This window comes from Nicotiana tabacum, chromosome 24 (assembly GCF_000715075.1).
Source record: "Nicotiana tabacum cultivar K326 chromosome 24, ASM71507v2, whole genome shotgun sequence".
Classification (NCBI taxonomy): Eukaryota; Viridiplantae; Streptophyta; class Magnoliopsida; order Solanales; family Solanaceae; genus Nicotiana; species Nicotiana tabacum.
Window position 1 is genome coordinate 25398265 of NC_134103.1, and position 20089 is coordinate 25418353.

At 35.7% G+C, this 20089-nt stretch overlaps 2 protein-coding genes across 9 annotated transcripts; one reads left to right on the forward strand and one right to left on the reverse strand.

Annotated features, from left to right (window-relative positions):
• Window positions 1–3845: 3845 nt before the first annotated feature.
• On the reverse strand, window positions 3846–10222 carry LOC107774709 (phosphatidylinositol N-acetylglucosaminyltransferase subunit A). Of its 6 annotated transcripts, none has more exons than XM_016594336.2 (10): window positions 9916–10222; window positions 8982–9125; window positions 8281–8853; window positions 8014–8168; window positions 7456–7546; window positions 7227–7343; window positions 5471–5574; window positions 4791–4881; window positions 4556–4684; window positions 3846–4170 (listed from the first exon to the last, which is right to left on the reverse strand). In XM_016594336.2, exons 2-9 carry the CDS (start codon window positions 9099–9101, stop codon window positions 4589–4591), a joined length of 1347 nt encoding a protein of 448 aa, XP_016449822.1. In that variant the 5' UTR covers window positions 9102–9125; window positions 9916–10222; the 3' UTR covers window positions 3846–4170; window positions 4556–4588. The 6 variants fall into 6 exon arrangements, 5 of the variants coding, with proteins under 5 accessions (XP_016449822.1, XP_016449823.1, XP_016449821.1 ...); XM_016594337.2 differs by having other exon boundaries at window positions 3846–4272; XM_016594335.2 differs by having other exon boundaries at window positions 3846–4281.
• Window positions 10223–11314: 1092 nt separating this feature from the next.
• LOC107774707 (binding partner of ACD11 1) lies at window positions 11315–15411 on the forward strand. 3 transcript variants are annotated; one of them, XM_016594333.2, is made up of 5 exons: window positions 11315–11455; window positions 12620–12759; window positions 13708–13783; window positions 14471–14584; window positions 14677–15411. In XM_016594333.2, exons 2-5 carry the CDS (start codon window positions 12644–12646, stop codon window positions 15106–15108), a joined length of 738 nt encoding a protein of 245 aa, XP_016449819.1. In that variant the 5' UTR covers window positions 11315–11455; window positions 12620–12643; the 3' UTR covers window positions 15109–15411. The 3 variants fall into 3 exon arrangements, with proteins under 3 accessions (XP_016449819.1, XP_016449820.1, XP_075104167.1); XM_016594334.2 differs by having other exon boundaries at window positions 14680–15411; XM_075248066.1 differs by lacking the exon at window positions 11315–11455 and adding an exon at window positions 11510–11534.
• The last annotated feature ends 4678 nt before the right edge of the window (window positions 15412–20089 follow it).

Here is a 20089-nt window from a genome sequence, read left to right on the forward strand (position 1 = left end):
AGAACTTTTAAAAATACTTTGAGTAATTTTATTTCATGCTTATGCTATGTATACACTCAAGAATATTGTTATGAATATTGATAGATCACTTTCAAACAAGATTTAGACTTGAAAAGTCACAAGAAGAAGCTTTAGAAAGAAAAGATTTTTGGGAGTATCCTCTATTCTGAGAAGGGGTTATCGTCCAGGCCGAGGGTCCTGATCAAGGCATTGACTTTCTGAAACTACTTGTGCCAAAGTAGGGAGCACACGAGATGAAGGTCTCGTTGCTGAGAATTTACTTAGCCAGGCTAAGGTATGATACATGAGCGCTGAGAACCATGAAACGAGTGGCACCTCGTAATTGGGCCTATTCGATCAGGTTGGGATCGAACCCATGCCTATCACATGGTGACTAAGACATAAATAAGTCAGGATAGTTGGAACTCCCAAGTATAAAGTGAAGTATTTTTTTAAGAAAGAAAAAGAAAAGAATTTCATGTAGAATATTCATAAACTGCTATTATGCAATTATTTTAGAATTGTTCTTAGAAACTTTATGTTTTTCATGTATTTAGAATCTTTGCTCGTAATGTATATTTTATTAATGTTTCATTCCATGTCGTTGAGACTCACTGAGTACAATGGATGGTACTGACGTTCTCTTTGGGAACCTACGTTGGTCTGCGGTACAATGTTGGAACCAATTTTGTAGGCGGACAGGTTACGGGTTAGGATTTTCCTCACTTCCTGTGCTATTGGTGAGCTCCGCTTTTGTTCGTGGAGTGCACCTTTGAGTCGTCATTATTTAGCTATTTCTTTGTTTACTTAGAGAACTGGCCAGGAAATCTCATGTCATGAGCAGTGCGTTAGTGTATCAATAGAGGTTTCATAGACACAATCGGTGGGTTAAGATTCAGATGTTTTTGATAATAACTTAGCAGTATTTCAGTGGTTACTACGAATAAAATTTTGGAGTTAGTTTATTTTAGATATTTAAATTATATAAAAGTACTTGGCTAAAGTATTTCTTTGTTGCATATAAAGTTTGAAGTTACAACATATTTGATATGCGCAGATGGTTCACTCGGTGAAGTTTAGTGATCGGGTGCCGGTCACGGCTTGTTCAGAAAATGGGTCGTGACATTATCTGTCTAAGTTTTGATAGGCAAAGTTATCATGTACATAAATATACTGGTGAGAGATAACAGATACTTATAAAGGCGGATCCAAGATTCGACAGTCACGAGGGCACTATTACATTCAATATAAATTTATCACTACTTATAAAAATTGGGATGGAGGCTTCTATTTATATTTGACTATTTCTTAAAAAAATTAGCAAGTTTTCGGGTGCAGGTTACCCCTCTTCCTACAATGTAGATCCGCCTTAAAAATATTTTATGAAATAGTCGAGTTGCGTGCAAGTTAGTGCAGCTACTGTCCAACATTTATTTTGTGGTTTGTTTGTCATCTAGTACTGGATGTATGGGCTAGCACTCGCTGCTAGCTTGACAAACTTCTTGCATTTTCTCTTTGTATTCTTCTACCAACAAGAAGAAACTCGATTCTAACATGTTAAATGTGTGTATATCCATATTGGACAAGTTGCCGACGACAAAAAAAAAAAGAAAAAAAAGAGAGGAAATTTCCACTAAATTTCTAAGACTGTTTGCAACCTTAAATGGGGAACTCTGATTCTGAGAAGGTAGCAACAGTATAAACTTCTATTTGAAGTATTATTCACTCGTCTTTGGCTGATCGTAATCATAATCTCCCAGTGAAGCTTATCAAATTAGCATAATAATTGTTAAAACTTTGATATATCCCTTCTGTATGCTTGTCCTAAATCTAAATTGTCTACTAGTGAGATTTCTCTACTTTGGGGATTCCCAAATTCTTCAAAATGGTTGTAAATTTTCAAAAACTTCTAAGTTTTATGCACTAAATCTGTAAAAATATTCACACAATAAAGTCATATATTTGATAATTACGGGTAATATCATGCTAAGCATTAATTGATAATTTGGTAAAAATGATAATTGACTATCACATGTTGAAATTTATTGAGAACGTAAATTTATTTAACATTATTGGCATATATAACTTAAGAAGTGGATAATCTGAATTTGGGAGGTTGGAAAGAGAAGAAAAACATAGAATGATACTCTAAAAAGAACGAAGGAATGTGGAATTAACGAATTTGAATGCACTCCAACACTCAAGTCAGTAATATTCATGAGAGGCAGTCGAAGCAGAAAAAGATAAAAGAATGGCTTATCCGTAATAGAAATAAGAAAGCTTACAGAAGTATAAGAAATTGTGGTTTAGTATTAATGCGTGTTATTGATTCACTTCAGGTTTTTCTTTGGCTTGCCTTTTGTGTGTGCAAATGTTCATTTTATACTTGCGCAAGACTGTCAAGGGCTTCTTTGGCTTCGGTTTGGTCAATTTAGACAGTCTTACGTTGGGATGCAAAAAGAAAACCTATAAATCGTACCAAATCGATAATTCGAATCAAATCGAAAAAAAAAATCCGATGTAGTTTGATATTGAAAAATAAAACTCGACAATAATTGGTTTGGTTTGGTTTTAACTAAAAAAAAGTCAAACCGAAACCAAACCAACCTGATAGTACATTTATATAATTTTTAAAAATATTTTATACATATAAATATTTATTGTAATGTAATTTATAAATATTTCTTAAACTTTTTCACAGTTTTATCTTTTAACATCTTATTTCAAGTTTAGACTTAACATTCTTGAATGGTAAATAAATTGTAAAGCCCATAAATGTAGCAACTCAAACAAAGTTCAAATCAATACTAATGCTAACAAAAGAAATTCAATTCAATACTTAGAATGACGAAAGTGTTGGATAATTATTTTAGTTTTACATTGGTTTATAATAAAAATGCATAACTTAGTTTATCTTTTTCTTTAGTGCTTAGTTATGTAATTAATATTAGTACTTATTAGCTATACTTATTTTAGCATGACCTATATAGTATTTTTAGATTATGTTAATTTTTATTATGGCTTATTAATTAGCAATATTTATTTTATGTATAATGCCATGACTTATCTCATATTATTGTGTTAGTTCCTTGGAAAATACATTATATAGTTATATTTTACTAGGACTTAAGAAATATTTGGAGCACAAGTTACATATTTTATGCTATGAAGACTTTACCGGAAAAAATCCGAAAACCCGAAAACCCCGAGAAAAATCGAGATTGAAAAACCCAACTTTGTTGGTTTGGTTTGGTTTATAAATTTAAAAACCCGACACCATTGGTTTGATTTGATAATTGAAAAATCCGAACCAACCCGATCTATGTACACTACATAACTATATAACTATTTTCAGTTATTACCGTTCTTCGAAAGTAATTACTCTAGAGGCTAGTACATATTCTCTGTAACTTGCTGTGGATCGCCAATCAACATTTATGAGACTATTTGTGACACAGAGGTCCGGGGGGGGGGGGGTTGATATCCCTACAGGAAGTGCACATGCTAAGAGCCTGATTCTAGAGTAACGAATCTGAGCTCGGTTGTACCTTGATATATGAGATAGTGAAATAATAGAGGTGTGCGCAAGCTGACAATGAGGCAACTCGTTCTTGAGCCTCGACCTCCAGCTATGCTTGAACTCCAATACTCCTTCCCCTAAGGTACTTAGCCAAATTGAATTAGAATCTTCCAAGTTCGTATACCAACTGCCATAGGCAACAACTGCATTTGGTATTACACTTATTTTCTGAAGATGAGCCCTTCCGGCTCAAGCAAATTAAATTTGAATGACAACGGAATAATACCAATGATTGACAATTATTATTATCTGTACCATGCCAAAATTTTCACAAAAAAAAAAAGGGGGGGGGGGGGGGGGGGGGAGAATGTAATGATCCTGCTACAATGAAGTATGTGGCAGTTGGCACAATGGTTATAGGTATTAAGATGAAGAGACATGTTCAAATCCCATTGAAGTATGATTGTGATGTATCAGAGAGTAGGTTATTCCTAATTGTGATGTAGTCATGTAACTATTGTAAATATACTCCTATCTCATGGCAAAAGAACAAATGAATGAATATATGTCTCGTATTTGTTTTTACTTCATGCAAGAAAGCGTCTCTTTTTGTACTTGTATATGTAAAAATCTTCAAAGCATAGCTCCATCTGATGTCAAAGGAACTGTATTAGTAACAATTGACTAAAATCTGTAGTAACAGAACCGTCCCGAAAGCAGGTACTGAGCATTTTAACATTTTTGATAGGCCCCTGAAAAGACTAGAAAATGAAAAGTAATAAGAAACTCAGATTTAAACTTCAAGCTTCAGAATCTTTGGCGATGAAGTGTCAGTTAGTTCGAAGGAATAGGCATCAGAGGAAAGGAATTGGCAAGAAAAGTATTTCAAGATGGATATATTATGTTCCTGATAGCTTGCATTTGTTCTCTTCCTTTCGTCTTGAGAATAGACCCCTAAAACTTCTACTGCTTCTAATTACTAAGAAAAACTTTACACCTAAATCCTAATTCCACACTCTTTGAATAGTAAATGACCTTGAGCTGCACCAATGGGTAAAGCACCGGAAATCATAAGCTTTCTTCCATACTGGAACCAAATGGTGTCTCCTCGTGTTGAGAATTTTGAAGTTGAATATCAGGTACCGCCTCGACATCCTTGTCAGGCTTAAGAAGATTACAAAAAGAATCACGATAGGCTTATAAAGGAAACAAAAAAACTCTGCGATAGGAACCAAATGAATTGACCAGTACACTCGAGGGAGGAACTTACCTGCCATAGTTGCAAGAGACGCCAGAGCAAAAAATCTACTATCATAACTATGCAAAATATTTTCCCTGCCCAAGTGCCACATGTAAGGTACCTAGCAAAAGCTTTTCAGGAAAATTAACCTGGAAGTTTAATCAACTGCAAGAGACATTTATTCATCTGCAAATTATCAAATAGCTACGGAGCTGACTCAAGTTGGACAATCATTGCTCAATAAACGATTAAGAGGACAACCCGAAATCGATGTTCAACTGTCTTAAGGCCTACAAGTTTAAATATTGAATCTAGTATACATGCTTCCCCAAAGTCTGAGGACACCAGATGACCAGTCATGCTCAGTTGCCTCAAGGCCTACAAGTTGACATGTAAACTTAGTGTACTCTTTTATGCACAATCTAGGACATCAAAAGGAGGAAAAAAGAATCCAGAAAACTTTATGCTGCTACTCAATTATCTATCTTACTTGAACCACAAATTAGGCCCCAAAAAAACCTCAAAACCACCAGTCGGTTTTCTGCTCAAGTAATTTATTTAAGATTCTATACAATAATGACAACAAGGTCTTTCACTTCCAAAAGAGAAATAGCATATAATTATTTGATTTTTATCCATTCTCAATTTATTTCTCTAGGGTGATAACATGCATTGACAAACCATTATTTACCTTCAGTATAGTGGCATACCTTGACAATCGATCTAGCAAAGGTGGATTGGAGCATTTCAAAGCACGGTTGTATACAATTTCTGTCCTCCTGGCTACATCAGGCCAACTGTAAAGCTTTTTCATCTGGCAGTAGAACTGAATGTCAGTAAATAATATGATCGCATACCTTTTAGATATAACAAACTCGTATAACACTTTATCTCATTACAGTTTAAAATTGTACCCAAACCAACTCCCTGCTATTTTTGTTATCATAAATTCCGCCATAGGGTGAAACCACAAACAAATCGTGCCCTTTAACTATTATAATTTTTTGTTCACAACTTCAGCACTAAGAAAGTGCTGACAATGCTGTAAAGAGGTGAGCAAAAACAAAAAACAAATCCCTCTAGTATTCTTAGAGGGACTCTAGGAGAAATACCTACTACTAGGCACTTTTCATATTATCCTGTCATCACTGCTAAAGAAACCTTGAAATGAATCTAGTGTACTGCAAAATTTAGCAACTCCTGTCATCTCCCTGTCATTTAAACTTCTCCTAAATGTTACCCTACAAGCCTCATTAAATCTGCAATCAGCTACGGTGCATCCGGGCACTGTGCCAATGTAAACAGGTCTGGAAACTGATCTTCCAGAGGGCCATATCAAATCCAATTGTCGTGCCAAAAGAAAGTCTTTCTACCGTCGCCAACACAGATGCACGTGTTCTCTAAAGATTCAGGCCAAAGAGATTGTTTAATCCTCAGCTTTCCATTCTTTCTCAGACATCCTGTGCTAAGTCACCCTCTTTTCCTTCCCAAAAAAGAGGAGTACATTGTTATTTAAGCTTCTTAATGTTTGGAAGTGATGCTGCAGATGCCATGTCTTTTCCCCTCTCTTTTTCTCTTAAACTTCTTAGATGTCTATTAAGTTTAACAGACTTGAAGCTGCTGACTAAAATATTCTTGTGCACCATCGCAACAGCCAACAAGTCCACAAACTGGATTCCTCTTCATAGAGAGTTCCATATAAATCTCATGAACTGTTGCAGATTCTACAGCTCACCATTGACACAACATGAACCTTTATTCCTTTTTACATGCACTCTTTCCTTTTTATTCTGTTAAAAAAGAATAACACCTTTGTATATTTGGAAAGTCTTTAACCTTAAACTTCTCATTTTACACCTGATGACATGCTTTTATAGCCACAAAAATGTCATGGAATGTTTTAAACCACAAGTTCTAAAGATGCTTTTGGCATGTGGTTATGCCCAGTCAAACACCACCATATAAAATGAAGCGGAGGGAGTAATTACAATGAGTATATCATTCACTAAGCATGCAAAGTTTTATCAAAGAAGATGAAGAACCTCTGGAAAACCAATTAAAAAAACTATTGTCCCAATCAAGCACTATTTCTTCCTCTTTTAATTTTGTTTCTTTTTTTTGGGGGGGGGGGGGGGAGGGGATAAATCATTTCTATATATTTCTTTCTTTTCCTTCTTAAAAAAAAATTGTTTTTTTGGTTTGGGGGTGAGGGGAGGCAGTCAGAATGCTTCTAGCAGAGTGCGGGGGGAGGGGAGGGGGGAGATTGAATTGGAACCTTTTTTTGGATGAAGAGATTGACTTGGAAGATTTCCATGAAAGATTTGGGCTTAACCTCAATTTCCTTCAAATATCACTTATGATTAAAAGACTATTGTTACTTCTTAAGAGAGCAGATACCAAATAGCCCATGCTACCTTGCTAAGGAAAGACGACAAAAAAATAAGCAAAAGGAAATGTGGTACTAACACGATTGTGCATATCTTGTGGATCAATCTGGGGAAGCATATGTATAGCCCTTGTGATTGCGTGCACCATAGTTGTAGGATCTGGCGCAGCCAAAACAACCATATCATCTGGAAGCACCTGAAAGAGAAGAAGTAAAAAAAAAAGATAAAATAGAAGAACGAACAACTAACAAAGTAGAGGCAAGGAGATAGTAACTAGTCACGTAAAGAGAAATGAATCTTGGACGTGCCTCGGGAACACCTCCTACACGTGTACTGACTGTTAATAATCCGCAACTTGCAGCTTCCAATATAGCTATGCAAAATGCTTCTGTTAAAGAACTGGCACCAGTAATGCAAGAAACAGGAGCATAAATGTATAGGATTAGAAACGGGGAAGGTGGAAACTGGCTGTTGGTCAACCACAAATCAGACATACTTAAATATGCTTCAGATGTTATTCTTTTGCTTTCAGAGAAGAATGAATGGTGGAACAGGGAGTATTTGTCAGCAGTTATACATTTATATCGCTGTGAGCAGCGGAAGCTCAAATTATACGAAACTATCTTGTCTGCTAGACTGTATTTGACCTTAGCCAACGAGGTAGTGTAAGAATTCAATATTTTCTTTTTCTTTTGATGATTCTGGAAATAGATTGGAACAAATGAATCTGATTTAGCTAGTCATCTGAGACAAGTTCGAAAGGGCCACATAGCATTCATGGTTTTGATACTTTAGTCTCGCATTTGCGACTAATATAAAAATAATCAACTATGTGAAAAAGTCGATAACACTTGAAGGTCACGTACCTGTTCAAAAATATATGGCCAGTTATTAGTACAGACCGTACTTTAGCATGAGGGACAGCACCCAACATATCAACTCGGTCTTGAAGAGAGTGTTTTTCCCTCATTTCTTCCAAACGCACTCGTTTTGGTCCATCCCCTCCAACAATGAACCGAACCTTAGCAAATGCAGCCAAATCAGTTACCAAAAGTTCAGAATGCACAAACAAGGTCAAAATCCATAGACTAGTTTTTTTAACGGATCCCATGATGATGATGGAGAACACTTACATTGGGATGCAAACGACATACTTCAGGGATAACTTCAACAAGTAAATCCGCTCCTTTCCTATAAACTAATCTACTTAACACAACAATAACAATTTCATCCCTGTTGAGTCGCTCAGGAGCAGGCTTAAACATGGCCGTGTCCACAGCATTCGGAATAACATAAACCTTTTCAGGCGGCAAACCAGACCTTAAAACCGTATTCTCTTTGCTTGTATGAGAAACACAGATAGCCTGAGTCACATCAGCTAGTGTAAATTGTAGTACCTTATTCATGTGAATGCTTCCAACATCCGCGAAGCCATAGAGAGAATGATCAGTAAATACAACTTTGTAACCCATGGTGCGAGCGTGCATTAGAGCTTCGTGACATAAGGTTGAGAACGCTTGATGTCCATGTACCAGCGATATTTTTTCCCTAATCAGAATTGTCCTAGTAATTGGAAGCGTCCCAAAGAAGGTCGGCAACGTGTTTTGCATGAGAAATGGCTTCCACGGGACATAATAAACTTTCAGGCCATTTGTCATATATCTTACACCAGAACGATTCTGATAAGCATGAGTCATAACTACCACCTGAAATTTACACAAAAGAACAACAAAAGGAATGAATTCATAAAAAGTATCTCATTATAACAAAATTAATCCCTTGTTAATAATATTCATTCAAGACCAATTTAAGAGAGGTGAGGTTGCTTGCTGACCTTGTGGCCTTCCTTAATCAAGCATTGTGATAGATAGTATATGTGATTCTCCACACCACCAAAATTGGGGTAGAAAAAATCAGAGACCATTAAGATTCTATGCTTTCCCGGTTCACCCATGATGACAGACCACTAAAGACACTCCTGCATCAGAGAAAACCATTCACACAACAATGTAAGAAAAAGGGAAAATACATAAGTTGACACCAAAACCTATCTGAAAAAGCCAGTTTCACACTCACACATTACGGGGACCTCTTACCCCCTCACCTATCGGACCCAAAACCAGTCATATGTTGGGCAGTGAAATACACTCTCCACGTCACTCTCCACGTAACAAAACTTTCAAAAAGGAATTCATAAAATTTCCTTGGGGAGTGGGTAAGTGGGCTCCTTTCACTTGACTGGTTAGTTAGAAGTGATCCTTTTTTCGCACATCTCCACTCTTTTTCTCTTTCATTGGATCATCCTTTAGAAATCAGTGCTGCATTATAGGCTTTGGATCTATGTTATAGCTTCCATTTCTTTGGTGAGGTTTTCAACTCACGTTGTTCAGTTTTAAGTTCAATTCTATTTAACAATACTAACAATACCCAAAGTGAGTACTGGCATTTTGAGTGACATGGAGTACACATGCGAAATGGTTGTCTGTATTTAAATCTATATAAAAAAAAAATATTAAGAAACTTTAGATGTATTTATACAAAATTTGCACATATACTATAGATGAACGATGAATGCAGTTATAATTTGAAGCTATTAACTTAAAATGTTCATTCACTTCTAGTTGCGTTGTAAGATCATGAATCATGTATTATACGATAATATAATGTATTGTTGAATTTTTACAATCTATGAACATGAAAGACAACATAAATGTGCAAACCTAGGGTAAAGTAATTTAATAATTTTGGAGTAGAAATATGGTTCTTACAATTCCACAATGCGTTGCTGCTCAGTAAGGTGAATTGTTCAATATGGTGCTGCATTTGAAGTCTTCGAGCCATAAATAGGTCGAATTTTTGCGCTAGATTTGGGTTGTATCAACTGTGAATTGACATTTGAATCTGAATTTGCTCTAAACCGATGAATTTCACCACAAAGGAAGCTCCGACCCGTTTTTGTGCCCCGTTTCCATTTCCCTGTGATCTCTTTGTTATTATAAAGATTAATAATTCAGGTGTCAATTCACAGGGACATATCCATTTTTTAGCTACTTATAATATTTATCACTTATTTAGGAGATTAGAAAACGATGCAGTGTTGTTTGTTCCTTTGCCAGGTTTGGGTCGTTTTAAATGAATTGATTTTTGAATTATAGTGAGAACTGAGAAGATTTGTATTGGTATTTTCGATTGTTTTGTTATGTTAACCCCAAAAAAATGTGTTGGATAGAAAAATAATAAATATTAGAAAATAAATTACTTTATCCTTTTTCTATGAACATCTGCTTTTTTTAATGTATCAAAATATACGTCCCTCTACCAATAATGTATTTATATAAATTTTCACTATTTGTTTTGGTAAATAAACTTTTTATTTATTACCAACAGGGACGTTTACAGCTCAATCAAAGCTTAAAATTCATAGATTTTTTATTATAAGGGTCTTTTGGTTCGAATACAAGTTATGCATGATTAATAGTCAAGTATTAATAATACAAAGATAGTAATGTATAAATATTAAAGTGAGAATTAGAAATGCATAGATTTTATTTTTTATTTTTACTTTATTAGATAATAATTTTTATATTTATATTCTTATTTCACATTCTATTTTATATAAATAAAAAAAACGTAAATTTCAACATAAGTTATACGAATATTATTTTACGAGAAAATTAAATGAAGCTACTAAATAATGTCTATAATTGTGAGGAGTTTAGTGTGGTGATTAAACCTATTCTTCTAACAACCAAACGGCTCTAAAATGATACAAATATTTATAGTCAAAATATTTAAAGTACCAAAATTATTTGATACAATTATTCTTTTTTAGGTTGAGAAGTGTTATACTCTAGGTTGTTGGATTATCGTGATTAATATTCTACTCTCGATATAAGATTTAAGTATATGTATACCCAATGTTTGGTAACGTCAAAAGTCAATGTCATTATCATTTCTAGAATATCCAAAATCAAAATTGGAACAAATTTTTTATCCAAATCTATCAAAATTTGAATCAAATACATATCTTAACTTATATAATATTTTTAATTACAAAATAATACTAAATAATTCAGGAATTATTTATATTATAATCCTAACATTTTTCCTACATAACTTCAATTAACCACCCTAAGTGGGAAAATAAAAAGGGGAAACCGATTTCGGGTTTATCGGCTTTTGTTCTTTTTCAAAAGGGATCAACCGCTCACCAACAAAAGATACTTCATATATACGCTACTGAATACTGGAAAGATTCACTTTCGCACCGACTCTTTTCTTTCCCTCTTTCATCTAAACCCAGTGAAGGTATGTCTGATGTCTCAGTTTTTTTATTATAGATTTATTCATCAGCTTTATCAATCCATTTATCAAATTAGATATTTTGGTATTCTCTGGTCTTTTTCTTTTTTGCGAAAAATTAAAAATAAAATTGGAGTACTTGTAGGTTGAATTTGTGCGATAATTGCACATTATGATCACACTGATGTTGTTTACATCACTTATGCTTGGATAATTCGAAATTATGGTTTTGAACTGTTGATAATTTGAGCATAATTAGTTAGGTGTTAAAGCTGTTCTTGTTAATTTTAGTGTTAATTTTATGAAAGAAAATGAATTTTTACTACGGTTGATAATTTTTTTTTGGGGGGGTGGGGGTGGGGGGCGAGGTAAGGGAGGGGATGGTTTGTTTGTTTTCTTGAACCTGCTTTAAGTCGATTTATTGATAGCTAGATTGGGTACTCTTTTTTTTAATCAATTTGTTGGATCTGTTGTACTTTCTCCATTTGGGCTATTTTTGGGCTGCTTGGCCGTAGTACCATTGTTTTCTCTTTAGTCAGTTGGATATGTTTATAAGCATTGAAGTTGGGGATTTGGTAATAGTGCCCTTAATTGGATCTCAGAAGTGATTTCCCCCTCTTTTTCCAACTTCTATGGTTTGTCCCCCGGGGTGTTGGTCTAGTAGTAAGAGGCAACGCATGATGTGTAGATTAGGCGCACATCACTGGTTCGAACAAAAGCATGGTATTTAAGTGGAGAAGCCGTGCGTCACCTGTCCTCGGGGATTTTTCGGTTGTAAAAAGAAAAATTATGTGTGTGTGTGTGTATAGTATTGGGTTTGTGCTATTCGATGGACGTTGTAAAATCTTAACTTGCATGTAATAATGACATCTTTATCAGGAAAATCCTAGGTTTCTGTTCTCTTTTGATGAGTATGCATGGTGGTGCAATAAAAACAAACAGCTGTCTAGGATGTGATTTCTTCTTCTGTAGATTATTAGTTTAGCGAGCTTCTTTAGGAGATGTGTGAATGTTATGAGTATTTGCTTTTTTTTGCTGATGCTTATGGTTATTTTCGTATTGTGCATATATCACAAATAATATTTGGGCCTGATAGGTGGGTACGGTATATCTGATGGCCTAACTTGTATAAAGTTCAGTTTATCTGATGCCTAATTTCTTTGCTCTCAGTAAAGCAGAGTTAAATCAGCAGATATGAATCCAGGGGGTTATACAGCAGAAGTTACAGGTCTTTCCCCTAATACTACTGAAAAGGATGTTCATGATTTCTTTGGTTTCTGTGGGGCAATTGAACATGTTGAGATTGTCAGGTGTGTTTAATATCTGGGAGTGCATTTACAATTTTATCACTCATACTCTATATTTCCGTGTCGATGGTTTAGGATGAAAAGAAACGAATTGGAAGGGAAATTATGAGTAGAGCTATATATTTTAACTCACAAATTTATCTTGCTTTGTTTTTCTTTTGTTTCAATTTCTTCAAATTCCTCAAAGTTCAAACCGACCCCTTAATTGTATTGTACGTACAATGTAAGATCATCTTTTGTCATCTTTTCTAATACACAGCTTGATATATGTACGATAAACAAGTTTTGTAGCCACTATTGTTTCTTGGGTTATTATCTTGTTTTCTTTTCTAATCTTGAAAGCTTTTGATTCTTCTGAAATGTTTGTATCAGGATAGAGCAAGTATGCCATATGTAGGTTGAGCAAAACAAAGGGGATTTGGTGTTCAGGAATATGCATCTATATCTGTTTATAATCTGGTCTTGTCTGTGACATAATTAGTTGATTATTTGGCAAAACTATATCTTTATGTCTCATTGTTTGTTCTGAGAATCCAGTATTGTCGCTATGTCCTTTAGCAAATGAAAAGTAGGAAAAATTTCACTTATGGTACTTATTTTTTACTTTCCTTTTACCCTTCCAAAGTACGATATGCGTGTAGAGTAGTGTTTGCACAGCCTTTTAGTTGTTGATACCTATTTTTATTGTAATTTGAAGAAATGTGCAGCACCACTGAAGTCTTATAGCATCACAAGAGCTTTTAGTCAGCCAAACTGCTTACAAATCACATTAGGCTTCAATATTACTACTTTAGTTGTTATTTTTGTGAAAATCAATCATGTAATGGAGGAACTTTATGCCAAGTTGGTCTCATAACACACAGCATGTATTTCATTCCTGCTTTTTCCATCAGTTACTGTATAAAAAATTTTGGTCGCTGATTGAGTGTATGCTTGTGGTTGAGAATGCAGAGCTGGTGAGCATGCAAGTACAGCCTATGTGACATTTAGAAATCCTCATGCCTTGGAAACAGCTGTCTTACTGAGTGTAAGTTCCTTCAGATGGTGTATTGGTTTAGTTGTATAGTAAGGTTTAGGTCTCTGAATAAGCAGCATAGAATTGCATTCTGTCTACAATTTGACAGTTGCTAATTCTGGTTCCATGTGGTGTTAACTGAATGGATTATGTGTCACTTTCCTATTTTTTTTTTACTTGTGTGTTTGAATGTAAAATAGTTCATCTACTTGACTTAAACAAAATGGTATGTGCTTTGAGAGTGAGGGCAAGACCTCAATATTGATGTTTGAGTTCCAATATAAATATTGTTGGACCAATAACTTGAAACCCTTCCATTTGTCACAACAATGCAAAGCCTTTCTTTTTTCCTCGAGCTGTTTTCATAGAGCTTAAAGTAATGTTGGTGTTGCTCGGCAAGGTATTGTTTTATTTTATCTCCAGTTATAGTTGGTCAAAATGCTCATCTTCTTTGCCGTAATTGGATGTCCTATTCTCCTGTAATGCTTCTCATGAATTTGCTTGGTCTCAAAATCCAAGCAATGAACCCCTTGGTATTATTTTGATTCTGTGTACATCTCTGTGCACTTAGATTCAGTTATATATAAATATAATTTATTGCTGATAGATGTAATTTTTTATTTTTTGCACCAAACTAATTTTTTCCTTAAGACGTATATTTTGATTGAATAGTTCTCATTTATAACTAACTTCTCTCAGGGGGCTACCATTTTGGATCAACGTGTGTGCATAACCAGCTGGGGTCACTACCAAGATGAATTTGCTTATTGGGATCATTCATCATGGAGACCTCAAGAGGAAAGTCGTTCAAGTGTATGTTCTTGCCTCCTTCTTTCCTATCTGTATGGTACTCGTTTCTCTATGAATGAGGTGTGTATTTCTAATGAGTGGATTTATAATTCCAGCAGGACCCCCAGGGACAGTATTTTGTTTCTTCTGCTGGGGAAGCTGTGACGTTGGCTCAAGATGTGGTTAAAACCATGCTATCTAAAGGGTATGTTCTTGGAAAAGGTGCATTAGGGAAAGCCAAAGCTTTTGACGAATCTCATGCGCTGTCAGCAACTGCAGTCTCCAAGGTTGCTGATTTGAGTGAGAGAATTGGCCTCACCGACAAGTTTTGTGCCGGGGTTGAAGTGGCCAGATCTGTGGATCAGAGGTATCACATATCGGATACCACCAGATCAGCTGTGTCAGCTACAGGTAGAACTGCTGTCTCTGCTGCAAGTGCTGTTGTTAACAGTAGCTACTTTTCCAAAGGAGCTCTTTGGATGTCTGGTGCTCTAAGTAAAGCAGCTAAAGCTGCAGCTGATTTGGGTAGCCGAGGCATTAACAAATGAGTAGATTCAGAGCAACTGCCATGCAGCTTAGATTCTTCTATATGAGAATGGTGCTAGTTGATGTAGTTTTCTAGTGTATATACTTCTACACCTGTCGCATGCAGTATCCCTTTCATTGGCACTGGTATTAGTCCTCTGGGTTGTGTGGTCTAGAGTTGTGATTTGAATGGATTGGGATGATATTGATTCATCTGAAATCAGACTGGTGTTTCCTTTCCACTTTTGTTGGGATATCAGGTCGATGTTGTAAAGGACATACAGTACGATAAAATACGTGTTTGAGTAGAAATTTTCTTCAGTTTATTGGAGGTTTTTTTACTGGTCTTGCAACATGCAGTTGTGCTAAAATTCTTTGTAAAAATGACTTGTTAGAAGCTGCTCTCAAGATACAAATTCTAAGATTTGTTAGTAATCTCTATTTGTAAAGTAATTCTGGAAATAGAAAATAACGTAAAACAGAAATGTAGAAGTAGATATTAATCCGAGCCAACTGAATTCACAATGTTTCCTTAAAGAACTTAATCCCTTCCTTGTATCTGAGGTTATAGATTATTTCCTCTCATGATGGAATGGATTACACACTGATGTAGCGATACTTCAAACCCCATTGTTTCAACGAATACAAATGGCGACAACAATCACACTTACTTTGTTTGTTTTGTAAGAAAACAATGCAGAAAGGAAGAAGAGATTCAGAATTTTCGTAAGGAAAATCCGAGGGAATGACCTGGTATTTAATAGCCAACAGGTTGGGTTCAAACGAAGAGCTGCAGCTCTTCGAGATGATTGTTCGCGTAAAACGACTATTACGTAAATGGCTATTTATGCAAAATAAAATGAAAAAATAAAATCGGAGGAAAACTTTAAATTACCGTTACAAAAACGGCCGATTTGGATTAAATATTAATATTTAACGTTTAAATTGGTCCACAAAATTGATCAATCAAATTTTGACCAAATCCGAAGCCGATCGACAACGACGACGGCGAGAGGCTTGCCTTCTTCTCAACTCTTTAAGAGCTAGAAGAAGTGTGTGTGTGTGTGTGTGTGTGTGTGTGTGTGTGTGTGTGTGTGTGTGTGTGTATACTCAACAAATGAGCTTTTCTCCTCCAAAATTGATGATTTTTACTTGGCCAAATAGGTGTACGGCCCCTTAAACTTGGCTCCAGTTTTCATTTTGACACCTTAACTAAGCCCATTACCTATTGAACACTTCAACCCAAATCAATGTATGCCTATTAAACACAAAAACTGACATGGCAAGAGAGTTGTATTTCACCCCCTCTTACGCACGTGAATTTAATGGGTTTGAGATCATGTTTTTTATTTGTTTAAATCAAAATTGATTTTTTTCCCTAAAGGCCACCCATAACCACCTGATCCCCGACGAGTAACGAAAGCAGAAGAAGAACGGCAATAAATTTTATTGCCGGAATTAATGGAGATCGCCGGAAAAGTCAGAACTCCGGCCAGGTCCAAAGAGGCGACAAGCAACAGTAATATGTTATCAAGGTTTTAACATTTACACACCAACCACGAAATCAGTAATAGACAGAACACGAACGAATCTCCGATACCACAACGATGGAAGACCAGAAATGGTGATAAATGTCGTCGATTTTACTGGTAGCCCCCGAAATATTATGTTCGGTTACTTCTTTCAGTTCTGTTCTTTTATCAGTTAAAACAACAATAAAATAGAATAATGGAGATCAAGGAGGAAAGGAAATGAGCAATGGCCGGTGGTTGCTAGAATCGCCGGATTCTTTTTTGTTTCTTCCCTTTTTTTCTCAACTTGGATTTATTCTTCTCCAGTTAGCTAAAAGAAGGGATTTTCAACCCAAAAAAGAAAGAAAAAAAATTGACATAAATTTTTCCCTTCCCCAGATCCGAAAATTCAAAAATGGTACCTATGTTCTTTCCTTTTGGCAGATGAAAATGGTAGTCTTCTGGTGGTTGAAGAGCCAAGGAGATTGGGGAAGGCGGAGGTGGGTTTCTATGGAAGGGGCTGGTGGGATTCCATGGAATAAAAAAAGAAAGGGGGTGGTTGGGAAGAAGGTGGCGGTGGGAGGGGGTGTTTAAAATAAATCTTTTTTGTTTTCAAAACTTCTTTTTGACTATTTGGACCTAAATGCCACGTGTGTCCCTCTCATTTGTCATTTTTGCTAAGTCATTCATGTGTGAATTACACGCACCTTATTGTTTTTACTGGTTATGAGTAAAGTGTTCAATAGATCACTTTATATAATATTAAAGTGTTCAATAGGAAAAACGCTAAATTAAAGTATCAAAATGGAAACTGGAGCCAAGTTTAAGGGACCATACACCTATTGGGCCATGTTCCTTTGTAAAGGATGAAAAATCAAAATTTCAATTTCCCATCCATTTCTCATTCACCTCAATTTTAACTAAAAACCCAACAATCCCCCGCATGAATGGGGAATGGCTATCCAACGGAAGTATGCATGAAAAGACTATGTGATTCGCAAGCAAGGATTAATCGCATCTGGATAAGTAGGTTTTCCTTTGAATTTTTCGTAGTGAACTTATGTTGGATATACTCGGTCAATCGGTAGATTTGATATCTTTGAACCATCGAACTATGGTGTATACCTAGACAACCATAGGTCACATAATTAACCCTTAACCGACTTTGGTTCTCATTGTTGTGTTCGTTTCAGCCATGAACACCGTCTGATTTCATAAGTGCGTAGAGAACTAGCCTTATAAAATTCTCCTTGAAGCGGCTAACACTTAACACTTACGTATGTGATTCTTAAACGTGTTTTACCGTAGATACATGATGGTAGGCTAAAAACCCGTATTTTAGTCATATTTTACCCTCCGATTACTGTACATTACTTGTGTTTGAGCTTAAATAATGGTGATTCGTACTTATTACGTGTTTTGTACTTGCAGGACATGATTCCGAATTAAGAAGATGATTAAGAGCTAAATTAAATAATTTGGGGCTTTGAAGTCTGAGCAAAAACCCAAGGAATTGAATAGGGATCATTTTCGGGGGTCGATGACGAAGTCTGAATATCAAAAAGTGCACGAAAGAAATTACTCTGAGAAAATTGCACTACCGCACCGCATGGGGAGCGGTGCGGCAGTGCAAAATGGCATGTCTGAAAAAAATCTACTCTCTGAAAATTTACACTAGCGCGACGCAGGCCTCGACACATTAGTGTATTCTTGCGGTCTAATTTTTCCACTTCGACTTGGAAAGGATAATTTTGTTCGGGCCCGTTCCTACATGGTATAAATACACTAAAAATACATTTTTGAGGGGTTTTCTGACCTTGGGATCTTTTGAAAACATTGGAGGCTTAAAGATACAAGAATTCATCTCCCTTCTACCAATTCAATACGCGAGTTTGGATTGTAACATTGGATTAATGCTTTCTTATTCTTTAACTCTTTTTGTGATGACTTTCTCCATATCTATGAAGTAGTTTACCTTAGAGTTTGGCATAATTTGGCGATTTGGTTGTTGTTTATATATTTGACTATTGTTTAATTACTTGAATTTATTGGAGGAGCTTTAATATAGTTGTGATTTTATTCTTTGTAGTGTTTAATTGAAAGAAGAACATCTTATTGAATATTATTGCAGCGTATGGCTTAGTTTATTTTGGTGATTCTTTGAAGTAATCGAGAGATATTTTTGAGTTACAGTTTAAATTAAGATTGAGAAATATTTACGAGAAGTTTCTCTTATATCATTCATACCTATATATTCTTGCAACTTTCATTGCACTTCAAATTTTTATTTAAAAGAGTTAGATTTAATCGAGAGAGGAGTCTGAATTGGAAGTATAAGCTAATCACCTAAACATTCCTGAGAATCGATAGAACCTAAAGAGTGAAATATAACAGTGTCATATCCAGGATAACAGTCTTGTACCTATCATATCAAAACCCTTATTCTTCGTCTTGATAATACCTTATTGCTTTACTCTCTAGTTCTTTGTGATCAATTGCAAATTGCTTTAATTTTATTAGTTAATTTTAGTTCCTAATCATTTCAATCAAAGTGTTGATAATCCTAAATAACTTTAAACCACATGTTATTTGAATATTGTTTAAATTCAATCCCTGTGGAGACGATAATTATATTATACTATCTTTCGCTAGCGAGCATCAATTTCTTGTTGTGTTTTACGCTCGTCAAATTTTGGCACCGTTGCTGGGGATTAGCAATCAATAGTGTTCAAAATTATTTTTTGGTGCTAATTCAGGAACCAAATTTATTTTATTATTCAAGGGTTTTCTCTTCTAGGTAAAGGTAACAGGGTTAACTGCCCTGGTGTGTGACTCAATCTTCTTCAAAAGAAGTGATTCAATACGATCCAAGGGTGGAAAAACATATACGACAGTTGGGGAAAGAGAAATAACTCACCGAAAAATTCTTGGAGCAACTTTCAACCCAAGAACACATGGCTAAGAATGGTGATGATGGAGTAGACTTAGCTGCAAGAGAGGCAGCACAGCGAGAGAACGAGCTGCACGGTTAGCCGCTGAAGCAGCCCTTAGATCTGCTGATGAGACTATGGAAGATGATGGGGGTCAAAGATTCAATCTAAATCGACCCTTGATTGAAGACCAGCTTGAGAATGCGGCACCCAAGCCTGAGAGATCATTAGGAGAATATGCTAGGCCAGTATACAATCAGGGATTGTCAAGGGTAAGGCCTCCACCTGTAGCAGCAAATAATTTTGAGTTGAAGCAAGGCTTGCTTCAAACCATTCAGCACAACTGTCTTTAGATGGAAGGTGAATGAAGATCCTAACACCCACTTGATGGACTTTGAGGAAATCATGAACACTTTTCAGTACAATGGGGTGTCAAAAGATGCAGTCTACTTAAGGGCGTTCCCTTTTTCCCTGAATGATGACGCGAAGCATTGGCTTCGAAGCTTACCAACTGGGTCGATCAATACATGGAAAGATATGACAAAAACGTTTCTTGACAAGTA